The sequence below is a fragment of the Lupinus angustifolius genome, chromosome LG17, assembly GCF_001865875.1.
Source record: "Lupinus angustifolius cultivar Tanjil chromosome LG17, LupAngTanjil_v1.0, whole genome shotgun sequence".
NCBI classification, from domain to species: Eukaryota; Viridiplantae; Streptophyta; class Magnoliopsida; order Fabales; family Fabaceae; genus Lupinus; species Lupinus angustifolius.
The window spans coordinates 20,967,827-20,989,235 of NC_032025.1; the positions used below are offsets into that span (position 1 = coordinate 20,967,827).

A 21,409-nucleotide genomic window follows, 5' to 3' on the forward strand; every position below is an offset into this window, starting at 1 on the left:
TTTTAATAATAAAAGACAAACAAAATCTAATAATAACATAGAGGGAAATTGTTACATAAATATCTGAATATTTTGTAATAAAAGTAAATGTTTTAGTTTATGTTAGTCTTGATCCTTCATCAACGTGTGTCCTTTGTTGGGTTGAAAAGGTCACATGTAAGAACCTAAACAACCGCTATCAGGAACCGACAATTTTTGTTCGCTTCTTTCTTTCACCGCTTCAACCTTATTACTCTCCTATTTTATTGCCACACCCATTTCGTGTATTTATTATATATAATTTAAAGGTCCCATTTTGCATGTTTCTATAAGTTTTCATATTTCTATACAGAAAACAAAAATGTTACATCAAATAATCAAGAATTTTAGAGTCTATAAACCATGCACTTCGTTTCCACACTATCTATCTTCAAACCTAGCTAAGGGATCAACTTCTGTATTAAGATTCTGCACTCGCAATGATACTGCTCACAACTCCAATGGAAAATCTACTATAGAGTATGTTTTTTTTGTTTAACCGATGAGTTAGGAACTAATCCATTTCGAAGTATGTGACTGTTGTGAATCAAAAGATATAGATAATTTGATTTGTTGTAATAGTAGTTATTATCTATAGTAAAATATAAAAACATATAACCTACCAACAAGATCTTAGTCTAGTTATCTAAAAACTTGTTAGATTCCGAGATAGGTTCTTTATAAAAATATCAAAATTTCGATTTATAAAATGATAATTTCTTTATCGATAGTTTGTTATTAGTTGATTTATATGCGTAATATATTTGTTGAGTTATTTAGTAAGGAGTAATGTAATAATAAAATAGAAGTTTTGGTATGAAGGGAAGGGTATGGTGCTACAAGATCTGATGAGAAAGGATTTGAAGGGGGTGATGGTGTAAATAAGGCTAGTTCCAAAATTGATATGGATAAGTTCATCCATGAAGATCACCCAGGTTATAACTTAATTTTACTTTCCCCTTTTTGTTCTTGAATTTTTTGGATTTTAATTAATAATAATGGAAAAATAGGGGTATAGATATTAAGATAATATTGATGAATTTTATTTGTTTTTTTGGATGTTGATGAAGCTTATGACAAGACACAAACGAAGAGAAGTGAAGTGAAAGAGAAAGGAAAAGGAAAAGCCAGGCACTAAGCATCTTAGTAACTTATGTATGAGGTTTATGAACCATCTTATTTTGTATTAGTCATCATATAACTTATGTATGATGTTTTAATAATATTGAAAACTCAAATATCTTTTTCTCTTGAAAAATGATTGTTAGAACGGAAAATATATTCATTTAGTGAAAAAAAATGAATATGTTGACATTGTATGAGTCTGATTTATAATCGTTGTGTTATCTCCATTTGTGTTTTATTATTGTTGATTCTTCATAAAAACTAATATAAATAAATTGTTGATGATTCATTTAGATAAAAATGAATGTATTGACATTATATGATCTGATATATTATCATCGTATTATCTACCATACATATATATTTTATCATTGTTGATTCTTCACAAAAACTAATATTAACTGTTTATAAATCTTTACATTAATAATAGTGCATGAATATTAGATTTGAATGATCACCTAGAGATGAAAACTACTTGCGTGACTAGTTGAGCATGGCCTCATTAGCAACTATATAACATTCTTAATTTGAATGGTTGCTATTCTTAATCATCAATCTAGGACAATAATGGTGAAGTTGATTACCTATTAATTATGGCTCATGATGAATTAGACTATCTTTGGCTAGATTAGGTCCCATGTCTATTGGGTCAATTTCTAGGGTTTATAACAATAATGGTTTATGAAATTTAGAAATATGATTACATCACTTTTTATTATTATCAGGGTTTTACCACAAAAAAACTAGCCTTTTTGAGCATAAATGTCTACTTACCACTCATTTGATCCATTAATATCAATATTGATAGTAAATTGCTCCCTCTTTTATTCATCTCCAATGGCTCTAATCTAATCACTTGCAAGATCCTAGTATTTGAAGTAACAAGTCAAAGCTAAATCCTATAATTGGATCTTTGTAACAATTCAAATTGTAGGCAATGAGTTTCAAAGTTTGATGAGATACAAAACTACATAGTTTGGTCATTGGGTTCACGATTTATCTTGTACATTATATAGTGATCCACGTGTATTGCATCACATGTACATGAGAATGTTTGATAGAGAAAATGTTATTTTATAAATGCTATGTATTCAATTGCTAAAAGACATGTCGTTTTATTTCCTTTGACTTTTAAAACTCTTAACCAAAACAAAAACAAATTCCAAGTTACTATGCTAAATAATTCCTCATATCAAACTATCATCTTAAAATCTTTTGTAAGAAAAAAGCTAAAGCTTTAAATAAAATGGTACTATCCCCAACAACCAAGTCTCCATCCTACTAAGTTGGATAAGTTATAGATCGAAGAACGTCATAATATTTTATCATAAACTATACTTATTAACAAACATTAATCACTAAATCTTTCTTAATCATTTCTCATGTTTTTCTTAATATTTCTCTTCCTTTAAGAATTAGACTAGCTTCTATTTAATATTCCTCATTATTTGTGTTACTATCCACAAACAACCCTAAATAATACTTTGGGCAAGAATTTCATGCATAAAACTGGCACCAAAACTTAGGCAATGATTTTGCTCCTTAAGTTTTTCAGGTAAATTGTTTGAAAATAAACCATCACTACAAAATATCTGACATTGTAATGTAAGAAACAATTAACAAACTGAAATGTAGTTGCAAGCAGACCAAATAGTCCAATGTAAATTAAATTCCAGACACTTGAAAAACTAGGAGAAAGAGAGAAAAAAACCCGTTTCATAAAACATCTGAAGAAAACAAAACCAACCATATATATTAGCAGTTCACATCCATATTGAAACTGAGAACCCCAAAGATGCAACAGTGAAGGTTTAAAAATCAGGTGGCTTTGTTGTGCTTATGGATAACAGCAGAAACATGAGTACTTTTGTAGTGCTTTCATCACTCCATGCCGGAAATATTGGTAGCTACTAAACCATTTAAGAATTTATGCCAAAATTGACACCAATTAGTAACCATAAACAAATAGAATAACATAGAAGTACACCATTGCTCTTACCAGTAAAGTTGAGAAGGCATTGTGCTTAACTTCCTAGTATTCATGATCACGGGAATGAGACCTCTCCGAGCGACGATATCCACGGTCCACATCATGACTTCTCTCCCTTTCAGTGTGGTAGTCGTCTTCCATCCTATCATGATCGGGATATTCATTGTAGCGGTCACCGTGGTCATCTCCATCATCATGTTTCCCCCGGCCCCGATGCTCATACTGATCAGCATCATGGTCAGAATCCGCATGCCTATGTCGATGCACAGGTTGGTACCGGCCATCATCCTCAGGTTCATAGTCATGGACTCCATCATCATGACGATCTTTCTCATCATTAGCTTCAATATGATCATAATCAGTCTTTCTATCATGCGAGCGTCCCCGGTCAGTTTCCTCAACTTCATAATCCCTATCCCTTTCACGATGGCGATCATGTTCACGATCCCGATCCCTCTCTCTATCCCGATCATTGCGATCTCGACCACGATCCCGATCACGTGTTCTTTCTCTATCACGACCACGATCTCTCTCCTTTTCCCTATCTCTGTCCCTGTTCCTATCCCGGTCTCTGTGGTGCTTATCCTCTCTATAATCACGATCCTTGGCCCTATCACTAGGGCGTTCAAGTGACCGCTCCAGTTCTTTATCTCTATCTTTAACTCTTTCCCGTGATTTTTCTCTGTCCCTAAAATTATCTCAGCCAATAGCAGTCAAAGTAAATGACTAACAAAACATTGGATGAAAAAACTGTTTCAAAATTATCAACACTTCAAAAATTAATGCAGGGAAACCATAGCCCCTCCTCCTTTGTCAAGATACTAATGTATGATCAGCCGTCATTTGCTGAGTACCAAAATCATTTAAATAAATAAAACTGAAATAGGAGTGAATCAAAACTCATACCGATCAGCATGTCGATCCTCCCGCACTCTGGGTTCTTCAGAATGTGATGGTCCGGACTGCTGTTGCTCCCTGAATAATAATGACATGTTAGAATCTCCCTTGAAAATGAGAAGACATAAAGCATCCAACAAATTATCTACATGCTCATAAGTCACAACCATTGCTAGTTGAGCAAGCCATATCATCAGCAGACAAGAAATGTTATTGTGGACTATAATATGATAATTTGTAATCTGAGGTGCTGATAAGTCATAATCAGTTTTGCTAGTTGATCAAGTCAAAAACAGCCAACAAGAAATGGAAAACAGAATATTCTAGTTTTGCTAGCTGATCAGTTTTACAGATGATTTATCAATGTAAAAAGATTCTAATTCTTGGAAAAGAGAACTGTTACGTCTTTGCAAGGATGTTGAGGAAGAGTTACATTACTCCATACTAAATGAAAAACATAGAATCCCCTAGTCCACCAAGGAAAGTATTGTTGCATATATATATCAAATAAAACACCAATAAATTAATATCTAACAAGATACTAAGTGCATCATACATACTACATAAAAATGTCATAACAACCAACAACCTTTTCGTTTTCACTTTTACTAATTAATTTTACTTCAGGTTATTTTGAAAATCTCAAAGGGTTTAAAATAAGCAAAGAATGGTGTTAGATTATAATGTCGCAGTTAAACCATTTATGGATTTACCTCCCAGAATGCCGCTGATTAACTTCTTCACCTCCCACTCTAGTAGTACCAAGGCCACCACCTAGACGGCGAGGTCGCCAATTTGGAACAGTCCTCCCACGTTCAACATCAACAAGCACTCTTCTGCCCTCAATTTTCCTACCATCAGCTTGCTTATAAGCAGCTGCAAAATTAACAAAAAAACATGATAAAAATGGCATATATGTAATACTAATAACAGGCAAACCAAAAATAAACTACTATCAACCTTTCATGTCTCTTGTGTGCAGATATTCAATGAATGCGTAACCCTTGGGTTTATTTGTCATGCTGTCAGTAACCAACCGTACCTAAATCATAAGAAATTGGAACGAGAAAGAATAGTGAGAAGGTTCTGGTCTTCACCTTACAAGAATATAATATAAAATATGCTCTGTCACCTTAGTTAACTAAAATACAACCAAAATAAAGACTAATAATACAATCCTAAATGGCACGGCAAACAGACACTATGCCTAATTAGCCGTGCTCACCTTTAAATCACACAGCTCCTATCGTGAGATGCATCACCACCAGCAACAGTTGCAGAAAATTGATGTATTTAGGGCCAATTAACGAGTTCTTGACTACTGCCCCCTTACCATGTATACTTACTTTTAAAATTGATAAAATAAAAACAACTATTGGTAATATAAATAATACCATGAAATCTTCTGAATAGCTAATTTGGTTTTGATAACCTTCAATGCAAAAATAAAGTTTGGGGAATGTTAACCAATGACCTTAGGTTAAGGAAGCAAAAGTAAAATTTTATCAGGAAGTGTTGTATTTGATACTTAAAAAGTGGTTTGTGCATGTTCCCAATAAAAACTCACTTTTTACTACTTCCTTGGGCACTGGTTAACATGACCTATAAAGTTTTAGCAACATCAAAAATAGGCTAACTAAGAATTTAAACAAGAGGAAGAGATTGCAATACTCCCAACATATTTTAGTCAGTGCGGGAAAAGAACAGAAGTTATCAATCTCCTTTTCTTGGTAAAAAAACAAGGCCAAAGACACTTTTGCATCATTGCTCAGCTCAGCACCAAAACTGAAGTACCATGCGAGAGGAAGCACTTCAATGAAGTCAGGTTTGATTCAAATTTTAAAATCAATTACCCTTTGCAGAATAAGGCATTAACCCTTACCAAGGATGTGTATCAAGATGATTAACTGGCTTCTAAGATAAATACTAGAGACCCAAAGCCCCAAGAGAAACACCTATCCACACATATTAACAGTGGAGCAAAGTGGAAATTAACTAGAAAACAATAAACAAAAACCATAAACAACAAATTGGTGGTGCAACCACATTGAGGTCACTAAGCAATCACAAACAAAATAAGGCTGGTGCACAGCTCTATAAACTTCACACAACAAGCTAGTTAGTCATGAGATTCACTTAAATTTTAAGAAGCATTTTCTTCAGCAGCAAAAGGTTTAAAAAAGTCTGCTATTGTTGAATATAAAAGCTAGAACTTAGTTTCACATCATACATATATGCATAATATAAAGAAATCTTAAAAGTTAAAATTACAACATATATCCCAAGGTTCATAACATCTAAAGATACCAAATAGAAGTATATTTTAAGATTTTAAAAACATCATATATGATACTCCTACCGAACCCCCTCGGAGTTATTCAAAATACCTACCCGTTTGATTGCACCATATGACTCAAACTCCCTTTTGATTCTGCTCTCAGTGGACTCATAACTCTGTTAAAAAATAGCACCAATGAGATGTGACAAGCAATATGCACCTCAAAAGTGTCACATAAATATTACATTAGAGAATTAACTGACCAGTCTGGCTACAAACAGTGTCTTGTATGGATCTCCTGATATATTTGAGTCCTTGTGTGGATCATCTGCATAATATCAGGTATAAGAACAGCATTCAGAGAACTTAAATCCAGTAATCCACAAAATTTAACTGTCAAATCATAACAACAAAGGAGTCGTTACATTTTTCAAGCTCCTCTGCAGCCTTTGCAGCTCCCTTCTCTATTTTCAGCTTGTGTATTCTTGCTTTTTTTTCTGCCTGAGTTCACCAAAATGAATCAGCACAATATGCATATTCTATTCTTCACATTTTGGGGCAAGGGGGACCCAACACTACTATTTTATAACGTTTTTACTACACCTTAGCTCTATGAAAAGTAACGGAAATTATTCAGCATGTACCAATCATGTCATTCCGCTAAACATTACATTACTCGGTAGCCACTTGTGTATTATATAAATTCAAAAATAAACTGAACAACAGTAAAGATTTAAGAGGAAAGAGTAATTATATTTTTTTAATTAATCTATTACAGTTGTCGCATTCAAGATTGACATTGTTGTACATAACCACAATATATGCTTGCAAAATGGGTAAGGTGGACAGACAAATCATATGACATTGAAGGAAAGAAGAGAACATAAGAAGAATCAGATGAAGAAACAAAACTTCCACTCTATTCATTACAATGTTTCAAAGGAGAAGCAATGCCTAAAATAAAAAACTAGAGATGTTTCAACTATATCAGTAACAAAAGTAGTACACCCCACAACAAATCTCCAGCGACAAAGCATATGCAACAACCACACGAAGTCATGAATTTAAACGGAACATGGTCATAACAACTGAGAAAAGGTAACTGAATATTACAGGAGTTTCAGCTACTGGTACAGGTGGAGAATATTCAGGATCACCGGGCTCTGCGAACTTGCTCACAAATTGTGCCATCCCTTCCAAAAAGAAGGACACATACGTGCATATCAATAATCAATAACAATAAGAGCATATAAAATTACTAAAAAAACAACTAAAGAATAGAATGATGATAAAGAAAAAAACCTGTTAATGGTGGACATTTTCTTTTTTCGGGAGGAGGTTTATACTCCAAGGGAGGCCTGGGTTCAAAGAGCCTCAACAGGTTCGATGTGAGACCAGTTGGGTGATTCTGTCCAATCTGCATCACAATCACATATACATGAAATACTAATCACTATGAAAAAAGTACTGTCAAGTTTCCAAGCAATAAACCCTATCTATCCTTAAAGGATCCATTTGCAAGATAGTTTCTGAAGGACAATGAAGTGAATGGGAAGGCTTGAGAGTCGCGAAATACACTTGTAGACGACTCTCACGCCTTTTTTCCATTCATTTCCCTCCAAATCAAGTCGCAGACCGACCGTAAAGGGTGGCTCATTGCACAAGGCGTGGCTCTAAGGAGGCGAGATATATGCATCCGAGGCTTGTTTTTTCTAGATCACAGGGCAAGCACCCTAACATTGTGCCAAACATGCCCTCTAAACCCTAGCTATCATCGAGTGTCTGCTTGCGAGTTAAGTTTTGGAAGGGAAATCGAAGGTTTCAGAACCATCTCACTAAGGTCAGGCATGAAATACGATGGTTCTGAACCCTTCGATCTCATCTAATTTCCCTCCAAAACTCAACTCGCAAACAGAATATAAGGATCCGTTTGCGAGTTAGGTTTAAAAGAGGCTTCAGAACAATGAAATACACTCCTCCGATAGATGACTCTGAAACATTTTATTTTCAGATTTATTCTCGGAAACCTAACTCGCAAACATTCGAGATTATGAGAATAATAATAATAATAACAATAATAATAATAATAACAGAGAGAAATAGAGAGAGAGAAACCAGTTTGAGTTGAAGGACGTTGGCACGATTCTGAGCTTTAGCACGAGCCTGAACGGCGGCGTTTTGGTTACGCATAAGAGGATCATTGTTGAAATCTCCCATTCAGAAATTGGAATGAAAGAGATTGAATTAGAGAGTAGAGAGTCCTTTAAACCAAATAGGGTTCGCAGCTATAACTCCAAACCAAACACCTCCTTAATAATCCTCACTCATAGCCTAGGTCTTTCTTTTATTACTAAAATACAAAACAACTTTTAGTGTGTTTGGTTCAGGGTTTGTGTATTCCATGTGCCAAACATTACTTTTCTCTATCGTGCACCATTTTCAAAAAGAATCCTAATACCTTAATATATATTTTCCAAATATATTATTAAATTTGGACCGGTTATTGACTAAGTCAAGATGATGGTTCAATAAATCACTAGTAGGATTAGTGAGTCAGTAATTAGACCAATTGACTCGGTTATAATAAAAAATCTAATAAATTCATAATATAATATTTTTATTCCATAATATAAAAATGTATCATAACATGAGTATCTTATTAAATAATCAACCATAAATATTTTATTACTATTAAATATGACAAATAAAAATATTGTCATACATTATACTTTTACATTTAATCGCAACAAATGTGCAAAAATAAATTTTAGACTTAATAAAAAAACGAAGGTTTCGTTCCAACTTAAACTATCAAATAACAACTATAATTACAATAATAATAAACATAATTATAAATAATATGAAAGAATCAAAATTTTCTCTCTCAAAACAATATTGTTTTGAAGTTATTTTAAAAATGATTGAACCCACCGGCGTGAGGTGAGTTTAGCTTTGGTGTATAAATGATTGGACTGATTAGGCTCCAGGTTCCCAATCAAACTAGTCGAACCCACCAGCGTGAGGTGAGTTTAATAAATATGTAACCAGTGGATGGATGTTTCCATAAAAAAATGTTATCATATGAAATATGTTAGGTTGAGTTTTTACAACATGTCAAAACTATATAACATAAAACAGCTTGGGTGTCACATGTTTGCCTATTTTAAAATTAACTTCAAAGCTTGATTTGACATGTTTAAAAGCCTTGTATGACATTTTTGTCTATTTAATGACTTATTATGCTCTAAGGCCTTTAACTTGACCAATAGGTCTAGCTCTAAATAGGCTAGTATGTATGTTTTTTAATTGGTATACCTAAACTCAATTTTAAAATGGAAGAAACTTGTGACTCTTGCCGAAAGTAGTCAAAAGTTTTTTTTCTTCTAAAACCATGATATCCAGAATCCTAGAAGTCCATGTATTGGATTGAGACCAAAGTGAAGATAGAGACAGACGTGTTGAGTTAGATGTTAACAATATATTTCTAGATGTTGAGGGAATGGTTTCATTTTGATGATAAATGAAATATCTTAATGATGTGTCTGCGACATTATAGTGAAGAATATTAGTTGTTAGCGGATACACAAAAGCACAAATATGATGGTTGACTTTGATTTAGGGTATAACACAAGCATTGGCTTAGATGCAAGGTGTAACACATGTACTGATAGATATTCAAGGTGTGACATTGACATTGCCTTGGATGCAAAGGTGTGACATGAATATTAGTTGGCATTGGCGAAAGATGGAGTTGTGGGTGTGCTCCTAATAGTGGTGATGATAGTTCATTTGAACTATAATTATCGGAGTAGACAATAGTAGTAATAATTGAGGATTTCTAAGGGATCTCGAAGGTTCAGTATGAATGAGTATTAAAGAGGACAATTGTTGATAAACTTTGGTGTATATGTTCCACAATATCGAAAGACTTGCTAGCAATAGATGGTTAGGGATTGTGTTCCATTAGATGGCGGTACGGGAAAATGCATTGCAAATTTGGAGAGCTAGGCTCTTGGTAATATCGCCAATGATACTCGGATAAGCTTATGCTGATATGGAGCAGACTCTTATGTGGAGGACTTGTTAAAGAGAATTAGACATTGAGCTAGGTAGAGTAGAATATTCACTAGGGTGAAGATTTTTATATATATTTCCTAATGAGCAAAATATTCATTTGTTTCAATCAAGGTCGAGATTGTTAGGGATGTTTGACATATGTTATTGTATTAGACTCATATTGTATAATATTGGAATAAAATAGAGCGACCAATGCTATATATTGGACTCAAATCCCTCGTTATAATATATATAGATAGAAGCACCAAATAGAAACACTTCATAAGCACTTTGGCCCATGAGTGTGCTAGAACTTATAATCAATATTATATATTGGTAAACGCTCAGCATTCCTAGAGACATATGCACAATCGGCCAAACATTGTTAACAAATTCTTTTATCTTCTTCTCTTTTATTTATGCTATACACTTTATTTGATTACTTGTTTTCAATATTTCACAACCATTGTTTCCGGTGCACCAACAACTATCAGTAAGACATTTTTACTCTAAGTTTTATATTCAGCTTTACAAGTGGCCTAGGATTAGAATGACAATTATTTTGTATAATGCCTATAAATAGGTCATTCGCATTTATAATCAAAGTTGATCTTTGCTCATTCCTAACATCTCATCACACATTTAATCATCCCATTTTCCATTAAATGCAAATTTTACATTTTCAATTTACAATTCTAGCATTCTCTAAATTCCTGCCAAACCTTTTATTTCAAGCACATTTAATTACATTTCCCTTTCCTTTTAAGTTGTTAATTTCCAATTCCTTTACATTTCCTCTAACCTATACATTTCGGTACCTAAAAATTCAAGTCTTTTATTTCCAATTCCTTCTCGATTTTATATCACATTAATTTCATGAATTTTTCTCAATTTCATATCACATTAATTTCATGAAATTCTCTATTTCAATTTCAATTTGAAGTCCTTCATTTCCAAATCAATTTCCAATTTATTTGTTGAACAAGATTACCACAAAAACTTGTCAAACCCATAATATTCAAATAATCCTATGTGAAAGACAAAAGCTTCAATACATGGATAAAATTTCACCATCAACATACACATGGAGTCACATAAAGTGTAACATCCTAAAGATAATGTCATCCCTTAAGAAACTCCATTTCTTTATAGTAATTTCCCCTTCCTCTCTCATGCATCACATCATCAAAAATGTTTATCTCAAGAATCATTAAAGCTGAAAAAAGATCTATCGTCCCAGACCATGTTACAATTCATGTCTCCTACTAATGATAATAAATCAAAAATAACAATGTTAATAAATATTTAAAAAAAATTAATTGACATGATATATTTTCATTGATACGAGATATAATCTGGGACAATACACCTGTTCCATCGAAGCTAGCATGAGAACTCACTATAGCCTCATTGATTCAGCTATCTAAATGTTTCACTTTAGGGTATGCTAATGATGCCCATATTCTTTGCTAGAGATTTCGATGCTGTCATCACTAAACAATATTTGTTGTCTAAACTTTATCATATCAGCATTATATTGCATTGTATCATATTCTGGGCTCCCAGATGAAAGGGTATAAGTGCTGCTCTGCCCTGAACTTGTAGGCCTCACTCCCTCTTTCAAGTCTTCTAATGAGACATCCCCTTCCAGTACTCTTACTATCTGCACATAATGAGATATAGATATTTTTTTATTAAAGTGTCGTTCGATTTATGTAGTCGAGTCATAAAGTGATTGATTATTGTTGTATGTGCTAACATACCTGGCTCATTTTTGCTCGTTTCTTAGCCGAATGACGAATGCTTGCAGCAGCACAAGCTACCATCCTTGCCATTTCTTGGCTATTGTAATTTCCTTCCAAGAATGGATCCACCAATTCTCCAAAGTTTCCATCCCCTTCTAGTGCACGACTCAATAGTGGTCGAGCCTGCATGGTGCATAGTTTCACAATTATTCTCAAATTTGCATTATTTGAGATATGCAAGTTTGACCTAGGAGAGATTAATGTACTAACCCAATCCACTAAGCTATCCTCCATGGTATTTGTGAGATCCAAAGGCCTTTTCCCTGTTATGAGTTCTAAAAGCATTATCCCAAATGAGAATACATCTGACTTCTCTGTCAATTTTCCACTTGATGCATATTCTGGGGCTAGGTACCTGTATTCAAATGCAAATCTTTGTTAATCTTATCGTTTCAAACTGTTGTGGACCATATCACGTGACACGACTATAACATTGTGGTTGCGGTTATCGCCGTAATTGCATCACACTACAATTGTGGTGTGACATCGAATCACAATTATGCAACCACATTGGGTCATATTGGGCCACAAACAACTCCATCAGACCATATTTGAGTTGCATCAAGTTGCATCGGATTGCATCAGATTGTGATACAATAGAGAAAAATTACCCGAATGTTCCCATGACACGAGTTGAGACATGTGTATTATTATCAGTTGTCAACTTAGCCAATCCAAAATCAGCAACCTGATTAAGATACATAATGTGTATAATCAATTTAGCTTGAGCAACACAAGATTAGTTAAATGTAGAGAATAAAACATGTAAATATGAGTAACCTTGGCTTCAAAGCTAGCATCAAGGAGGACATTAGAAGCTTTAATATCACGGTGGATTATGCGAGGATGACCTAAGTTCATTTGTAAATAAAGCACACACACATATATATATATATATATGAGAAATATAATGTAAGGGAAATTAATAAGAATCATATTGAAGGATTTGAATCTTACAATCTTCATGAAGATATGCTAGCCCTTTAGCAGATCCTACTGCAATCCTCATTCTAGTAGGCCAATCCATGGTAGGAACACCCTTTCCTGTGACCATAAAAACATACAAATTTTGATCACTTTTGCTTTCTTTCTAGGGTTTCAGTCCTACACCTAAAGTAACATATTAATACGTAAAAGTTACCATGAAGGTGGTGTTCTAAAGTTTGATTCTGAACATATTCATAGACCAACATTCTCTGTCCTCCCCAAATACAATATCCAACAAGTGACACAAGATGTCGATGATGAACACGACTAATGATGTCAATCTCAGCTTGAAATTCTCTCTCTCCTTGTCCACTACCTGATTTCAAACTCTTCACTGCAACTTCTTTTCCATTATGTAACACTCCTTTATGTACATAACCAAACCCACCTTGTCCTACAATATTCTCATTTGCAAAGTTATTTGTAGCATCAGCTAGTTCCTCATATGTGAAGGTACCACCCTTAAGGGGTAGGACAAGTCCTGATGAAGGAGTGTTGTTCATTTCAGGACCCCACCCTCCTGATTGGTGCATCCTTATAGCATGTTCTGAGGGTAACCCATTTGGACCTGACCAATTTGGATGTGAGGCTCCACTGTTGTAGTAGTTATTACCTATACAAATATGAAGAGTAGATAATGCATTGACAATGTAAAAAACTCTTATACATACATCATTTTCTCTCGATACAAATACTATATATATATATATAGAGAGAGAGAGAAAGAAGAAGAGGAGTAGTTGTCACCTGAAGGAGGTTGTTCATAATAGTATTTTTGCTTTCTTTTCTTCTTCCTTGACCAAATGACACAAACAATGACTAGAATAAGAAGAACGAACACAACTCCAACAGCAGCTCCAACCATTGCTTTGTTATCATCCTTGCCACCACTTGAAGCTGCTTTTCCATTTGGTAATGATTTCTGTGTTGTTGGAGACTCATTTGATCCAGGTTGTGAAGATGAACTATTAGGTTTTCCATCAGAGTTATCAGGTGTAGCATTATCAGGTGTCGAATTATCAGGTGTCGAGTTATGAGGTTTAGAATTATTGGGTTTGGAGTTGTCGGGTGTAGAGTCATCGGGAATAGAGTCGTCAGGTGTAGAGTTGTCGGGTGTAGCATTATCAGGAGAAGAGTTATGAGGAGAAGACATTATTCTTTAGGGTTCCGGCCGAAAGGTTTTTATATATAAAAAACCAATCTAAAGCCGGAAACACCACTTTCCCCTACAAGTTCCTCTTACATACAATTGTTCACAATCCTGAGAATAAAAGTTTAGGAAATTAATGAAGAGAATTATAAAATGATAAAGTGAGAGACAAAACTAGATGAAAATATATTTTTTATTGTATAGTTTTTAATGATATGATTATGAAATATGGTTTCCTAGCTAGAGTTAAATCTTTCAATTCTCTGGAATTTTTGTTTAATAAACAAGATTGAGAAGAGAAAATAACAACAAAATTTACCTTGATGAGGAAGGGAAGAAAGAAAACATAAAAAAATATGAAATTGATAAATACCCAAAATACAAAAGGAAATGTTCCTATCCTTCCTTAAACATCTCCTACAAAGGAGGACCTATGGCACCTGTTATTGCATAGTTTTTCTCTCCAAATATTGTCACATTTTGTTTAGTTTGAGTCAATTATAGGTTTTACCATTTTCTGGTTGGTGTTTATTTGATCAATATCCACCCATAATTTTCTTTAAGGATGCTTATAATACAAAAATAAATATTAACTGGAAATAGCATACCTAAAAAAAAAAGTCAGAACATGAAGCACAAAAACATATATAAAATTGTGAGATTTGAAAGGCTTTCTTTTCAACACAACAATGATTATAAGGTATAATATTTACAGAAACTAACTGCATCAATGTTTTTATTCATTTATAAATAAAATTAAGTTGTTATTTCATGTTATAAATATCATTCAAATGCAAAAGATATATTTGACATAAAACATTAAATTTGTGAATATTAATTTAATGCAAAAAAAAACCGCTTAGAAGTATATTAAAATAAGTATTTTTTATATTAATTGAGTGAATAAATAATATTGAGCTTTTACAAATAATAGGGTATTAAAATGAAAAAAATAATTATATAAAAAAGTTTGAAGAAACTTAAATTATTATTTTTGTGAAAAAATGTTCATGTGATATCGTAAATAAAGAGATAGATACCCCTAGATATTAGGGTGCATCTTAATAATAGAAAGCTAATTTCAAATCTAACTTGGTTTGGTTTTAAAAAGGAAAAAAATCGGATTGCTTGAACATTAAAAGTTCAAAATCATTTTCACAAAAAACTAAGCTCAAAACCACATGGCAAGATGAACATTTGTGTGAATAATATTAAGTGCATATTGTCATTATTAATCAAATCACTAGCATGAATATGTCAACTAAATTATATCAAATATACAACAGCAAAATTAAACATAATAGTTTCCATGCTATTTTTTGTTGGCTTTAGCATTTAGAAATATGTGAACTTGATTTTCATCTATCCCAAAAGATTTGGAGTCGTTATCGTGTTTTTTACGATTAAAATATATAAACTCTCCTTCCAGTCTAATTGAATCAAATAGTCTTTTAAACAAGTGTTTTAAGCTCAAGAGTCGATTACAAATCGGTGAAGATATTCACACCTCTTCTTTACATAATAAAATGGCATCATTCATTATATGGACTTTCATATCATTAGAAATTATTTTATTAAAAATTTAACTACAAAAACAAAACATTTTTTATTTTTGTATCTTATAAAAGCTTATATTGCTCCTATATATCTCTAAGTGCAATAGAAAAATCAGTAATTTGTGTATATAATATTTATGTATTATTAATATAAAGTTTTATATATAATTAGTACATCATTAATCAACTTTTGATACATTAATCATTTATGTATGTTTCTTATATTTAAGGAGTTAATGATAATCAAATATAAATAGTAAACAATGTAAATAATATAAACAATTCTTACGCTATTATCATATATATTTTTTCTCACGTTTATTTCTGTCAAATAAATTCTCAAATCCGTTAATGTTATTAACGGAATGTTTGTCTAGTGATGTAAGATTTCACTAAATCATCGTATAATGTACTAAGGCTAAAGAAAAAAGTCCATAAATGTTAATAACATTAGTCCTCCCAAAACTATTAAATAATATATTTTCTCTCTTTTTTCTTCTCTATTTTTGTCACCCAACAATTCTACCACATATCACTCCTTCCTTACTTGCACCACAACAGCATACTGAATCTCCTTCCATAACCACATTATATCTAAATATTACTTTACTGAAATTTTATGAGATTTCCAATGTTGGGTTTGTCAACTTAAGGGGCATATTTTATATAAATAAAGTTATGAGACTAAATTGGAAAATAAATTAACATAATGGATAACAAGAGTATTTTTGTCAAATTAAAATTAAATTGATTGTAGAAGATTAGGAAGTTAATCCAATAGTATAAAGTCTACTAGATGCCCAATAATTGTATAAGGTCAAACATAAATATATGATCTCTAGTACTTACTAACTTTAAATATTCCTTTTTTACTAAGACATGAGAGGAACTGGTTTGAAATGATTTTATAATATAATATAATAATATTAAATCCTCTTATTAAATAACAATATTTTTCTGTTGTAAAAGTAAAAAATTCATTATTACTAGAAATACGTTATATATATTCAATAAGGATTTTCTCAAGTAAAGAAACAATCATCATAAAAAACAAACAAAAGATAATGTTATCACACTTTTATCTTTTTATTTATAATAAAATATTATTTTTATTATTGAAAATAAAAGGAGAAGCAATAATATTTTTTTTCCAGTAAGGAAGAGAATTTTTATTACCCAAACCCAAAATTACAAATAAAATTAAAAGATATAATTATAATAATTTACAAATTATATTATTATTATATATTGTATAATTATATGAAACATTTATTAATATTTTGCTTTTTTGTTTATTCTATAATTGTAATGATATATAAGGAAAAAATTGCAGTATAAAAGTTTTATACACTATCAATTCATTATCCACTATTCATATTTAATTATCATTAAATTTTTAAAAAATAATACAAATAAACTATAATTAATATATTAATTAATTGCACATAAATCTTTATGATGATAGTGCATAAATAATTCGGTTTGGCTAGTGAACGATAGTCAATATAGTGATTCAAAGTTTGAAAGAACCAAAATAAGAAAACGACAAACATGTGTGTAAACTCTGATCCAACACTGTACTATGTTCCCACTAACCACATGCTTCGACAAGTGTAGCATCACAACTTTGACACCAAAACTTCCCACCCAACACCTCTCTTACTTAACCACGTTCCTTACTTCTAATCTAACTCAATATCGTGATCACAATTGTAGCTGCATCGATCATATTTTAATACAATTACGATAAATACAACGTAATCATAAGATATTTCTCATTTAGTATGGTCAATGAGAGACTCATTATTGGACCTGGTAGGTGGCTTTTGTAAATGAGAGAAATAAGAAGAAAAAACAAACAAACTTGGCCGGTGGATAGATATAAACTAGAAACCATAGAAAACATTAGAAAGATCAAAACTTTATCCATAAAAAGTTGCTTTGGAATTGTTAGTGTGAATGTACTTTAGTTTTTATCTTCATTGTTTTGGAACAAACCATAATTGAAAGTTTTAGCACTAACTAGGTTCCTATGTCTATTGATTTGGACAATGTTTCAACAACTTCAGGAGGAGAAGCTAGTGTCTCTTCTTCTGGTGTAAATCCTACAGAATCATCAAAACCCATCACCAAGAAAAAGAGAAACCTTCCAGGAATGCCAGGTAATAACAAAAATTAACCATCTTTCTTAATCAGTTTCAATTTAATCATATGATCAAAACTTTGACGTTTCAGACAATTGTGGGTATTTGCAGTCGATATGGTCATAATTGTGGTCGATATGGTCATAATTGTGGTTGTTATATTGTTTCGGCTAGTCCAAAACCTTAACATATCAATATCTGTAGTGGTGGCGGACTTAGATTTAGACCCTTGTGGATTTGTATTTATTATGATTCTTTATTCAGATCCAGAGGCAGAGGTGATAGCTTTGTCACCGAAGACCCTTATGGCTACGAACCGATTCGTGTGTGAAATTTGCAACAAAGGGTTTCAGAGGGACCAAAATCTTCAGCTTCATCAAAGGGGACACAACTTGCCATGGAAACTGAGGCAGAGGTCGAGTAATGAGGTTAAGAAGAAGGTTTATGTGTGCCCTGAACAAACTTGTGTTCACCATGATCCTTCAAGAGCTTTGGGGGATCTTACTGGGATCAAAAAGCATTTTTGTAGGAAGCATGGTGAGAAGAAATGGAAATGTGACAAGTGCTCTAAGAAATATGCAGTTCAATCTGATTGGAAGGCTCACTCTAAAGTCTGTGGAACAAGAGAGAATAAATGTGATTGTGGCACTTTGTTTTCCAGGTTTTTCATTGTTTCTGTGACTTTCACTATGTGTTCTTTCTTTTTCGGTTACTACCATGGGTAAAGAGCTAATCTCTTTCGGATGTGTGTGGTTGCCCCTCCCAACAAGTGTTGGTGCCAGGAATTGAACCCTTGACCTTTTAGTCTTTCTGGGGTCTAGCAAAGTCTTAACCACTAGACTAACGCCTTGTTGATCTATGTGTTCTTTCTAATGTGAGTTGGGGTTTGTGAAAGTTTATAAAATTCTGTTTATTTTGTTTGAAGGAGGGATAGCTTTATCACGCATAGAGCTTTTTGTGATGCCTTAGCAAGGGAGAGTGCAGGATCTCAGACTGTTGCTGTAAATTCTAATTCACGGTCCGACTCGAAGGTTATAATGGGAGATTCGTTGCCACAATCGCCCGCAACTACTACTCAGTCAAATGCTGTGCAGACACAGAACCAAGGTAGATAATACACTATCAGGAAATTGTGCACTTTTTTGTGTTTGGTTTTTGTGGAGTGTGATGTGTTTGAAATTAGACCAAAAAATTACGAAAAGCCTTCATATGTTGTTTTTTCTGTCTGAGATCTTGGAGTATAGTAATTTTTGTCTGCTATTTTTCTTTATTTCTTCGGCGGAATCAAGTGATTTGAGATTCTGAGAGCTAATTAAGTAATAATGACTCGAAAAGGTGTTCTTCTGAACTATAAGATCTAAATTATATAATTGTTGAGAAAAAAACTTTGTAGATTCTCAAAAGCTAAAAGGAAAAGTTTGTTTATTATTTTGTGAACTTTAACATAAAAGAAAGTCACAAACTTTCTCAATCCATGTTTTATGTGGGTGCTTTTGCTCTTATTTCCTTTCTCATTTCAATTAATTATTCATCATACTAATGTTTTCATTGCTTTGCTTTTCCTTTTTCCGGGTTCTGATGTTCCAGATTTGCCTGAAAATCCACCACAAATCGGAGAAGTACAAGCTACTACTGTTTTAAATGGGAGTTGTAATGGTTGTGCAACTACTAGCAATAGTGTGTTCACAAGCTTGTTTGCTCCATCAACGATATCAACGAGTCTGCAATCTCAAACACCGGCATTTACTGGCCTAGTCAGGGCCATTGGATGTCCGGATCGTCCAGCAGACCACCCTGACCCTTCATCCTCCGATCCAATATCTCTCCGCATTTCCAACAATCACGGCTCATCAATTTTTGGAGCAGGAGTACAGGAGCAACATCAGTATGCCCCACCACCACAGCCAGCTATGTCGGCCACCGCATTGCTGCAGAAAGCTGCACAAATGGGTGCAGCTGCCACAAATGCCTCATTGCTTCAAGGATTTGGCGTTGTGTCATCTTCCACGACATCACACTCATCGAGTCAGCAACATAATTTGCAATGGAGTCATGGGCAGCAACTCGAACCATCCGAGAGTGGCTCATTACTTGCAGGACTTGGACTCGAACTTCCTTGTGATAATGGCTCTGGACTAAAGGAATTGATGATGGGAACACCCTCCTTCTTCAGTCCTAAGCAAACCACTCTCGATTTTCTAGGATTGGGGATGGCCGCTGGTGGAAGCCCCGGTGGAGGCTTATCTGCACTCATCACATCTATCGGCGGTGGTCTGGATGTTACGGCCGCCGCATCCTTTGGTAATGGAGAGTTCCCTGACAAAGATAATGGGAGGAGCTTGTGAAATTTTGGCTGCAAGAACTATATCTATAATGATCAGAAGTAGTAGTACTGTAGAGTTACATGTTTTCTTTATTTCTACAATCTGAGTTGCAATGTGGGACCACATCTCCCGTTCTCCCACTCCATCTCCATGTACTATCAACTCTGATTGAAAAAATTTATTTAAGTTAAAATTGTAATTATTAAATATTTTTCTAGTCAATCACACCTTCTAGCACATAAAGGAGCACAATGTTATGTGACGTCAGATATGATATGCTCCCTTGCAATGTACATGAGACAAAGTAAGATATATAATCTACCCTATACATCAATTCACAAATGGGGGTGTTTAGCAAAAAAGATTTAATGAAATTTATGATTATTAATCCCCTTCTAGTTAAGGGAGGCTCCTATAGGAAAATAAAATATTACAGAAATATTTAAGTTTTTAAAGTGGCACGTTCAATAATTTCATATAGGAGTGTTTTTTTTTCATTTGTTGCCTTCCTCTTAGAAAAGAAAAACAACTCAATGAAATATATGACTATAAGTCCTATGAGTTCTCATCGAGGGAGGTTCCCTTGAGATTATTACACGAGAATTTAAGTTTAAAGAGTGACATGCTCAATAAATTTATGAGCATGAGTTGAAATTTGTTCTCCGCAAAAGAAAACAATTCGTTTAAAAAATATAAATTATTGCTTTTCCCAATAATTTGTATAATTCCGCGAACTATAATGATTAAAATAGCAAAACTTTAGGTAAGGATGTGATCTCAAAGTTAAAGATTTATAATTGTTTTAAACATTGTATTGCAATTCCATCTTTACATGGTAACGTGAGGCCTATGAGATTGGAATGTTGAGCTATTATTTTCATGCAAGACTAGTAGATTGACTTTTGATAAGTTCTTGTTTGTTTTTAGGTTAGATTTATTACTTTATAAATAATTTTTAATTTAAATAGGTATTCTTAAGTTATTTTCTATTTTTAAATTAGTTATCCAAGTTATTTATATTTTCAAACGAATTCTAATAGTTGTTTTTCAGTTACTTTTTAAGTTTAAAATACTTTTTT

General features: G+C 33.1%; 4 protein-coding genes across 6 annotated transcripts; 2 read left to right on the forward strand and 2 right to left on the reverse strand.

Moving 5' to 3' along the window:
- Positions 298-1,218, forward strand: LOC109331069. The gene is made up of 3 exons (XM_019565346.1): positions 298-498; positions 841-953; positions 1,089-1,218. The coding sequence occupies exons 1-3, from the start codon at positions 341-343 to the stop codon at positions 1,154-1,156; spliced, it is 339 nt and encodes a 112-aa protein (XP_019420891.1). The 5' UTR covers positions 298-340; the 3' UTR covers positions 1,157-1,218.
- On the reverse strand, positions 2,691-8,577 carry LOC109331499 (U1 small nuclear ribonucleoprotein 70 kDa-like). Of its 3 annotated transcripts, none has more exons than XM_019566039.1 (11): positions 8,424-8,577; positions 7,611-7,725; positions 7,422-7,501; positions 6,734-6,809; positions 6,572-6,636; positions 6,422-6,484; positions 4,991-5,072; positions 4,744-4,906; positions 4,040-4,108; positions 3,144-3,821; positions 2,691-3,036 (listed from the first exon to the last, which is right to left on the reverse strand). In XM_019566039.1, the coding sequence occupies exons 1-10, from the start codon at positions 8,523-8,525 to the stop codon at positions 3,176-3,178; spliced, it is 1,461 nt and encodes a 486-aa protein (XP_019421584.1). In that variant the 5' UTR covers positions 8,526-8,577; the 3' UTR covers positions 2,691-3,036; positions 3,144-3,175. The 3 variants fall into 3 exon arrangements, with proteins under 3 accessions (XP_019421584.1, XP_019421583.1, XP_019421582.1); XM_019566038.1 differs by having other exon boundaries at positions 2,691-3,050; positions 3,143-3,821; XM_019566037.1 differs by having other exon boundaries at positions 2,691-3,053; positions 3,143-3,821.
- LOC109330695 (proline-rich receptor-like protein kinase PERK4) lies at positions 11,320-14,728 on the reverse strand. The gene is made up of 9 exons (XM_019564964.1): positions 14,626-14,728; positions 13,904-14,417; positions 13,311-13,769; positions 13,127-13,213; positions 12,950-13,020; positions 12,781-12,857; positions 12,380-12,524; positions 12,128-12,292; positions 11,320-12,027 (listed from the first exon to the last, which is right to left on the reverse strand). Exons 2-9 carry the CDS (start codon positions 14,307-14,309, stop codon positions 11,812-11,814), a joined length of 1,626 nt encoding a protein of 541 aa, XP_019420509.1. The 5' UTR covers positions 14,310-14,417; positions 14,626-14,728; the 3' UTR covers positions 11,320-11,811.
- Positions 17,617-20,444, forward strand: LOC109330703 (protein indeterminate-domain 2-like). Its single transcript, XM_019564977.1, has 4 exons — positions 17,617-18,024; positions 18,271-18,667; positions 18,932-19,113; positions 19,594-20,444. Exons 1-4 carry the CDS (start codon positions 17,895-17,897, stop codon positions 20,349-20,351), a joined length of 1,467 nt encoding a protein of 488 aa, XP_019420522.1. The 5' UTR covers positions 17,617-17,894; the 3' UTR covers positions 20,352-20,444.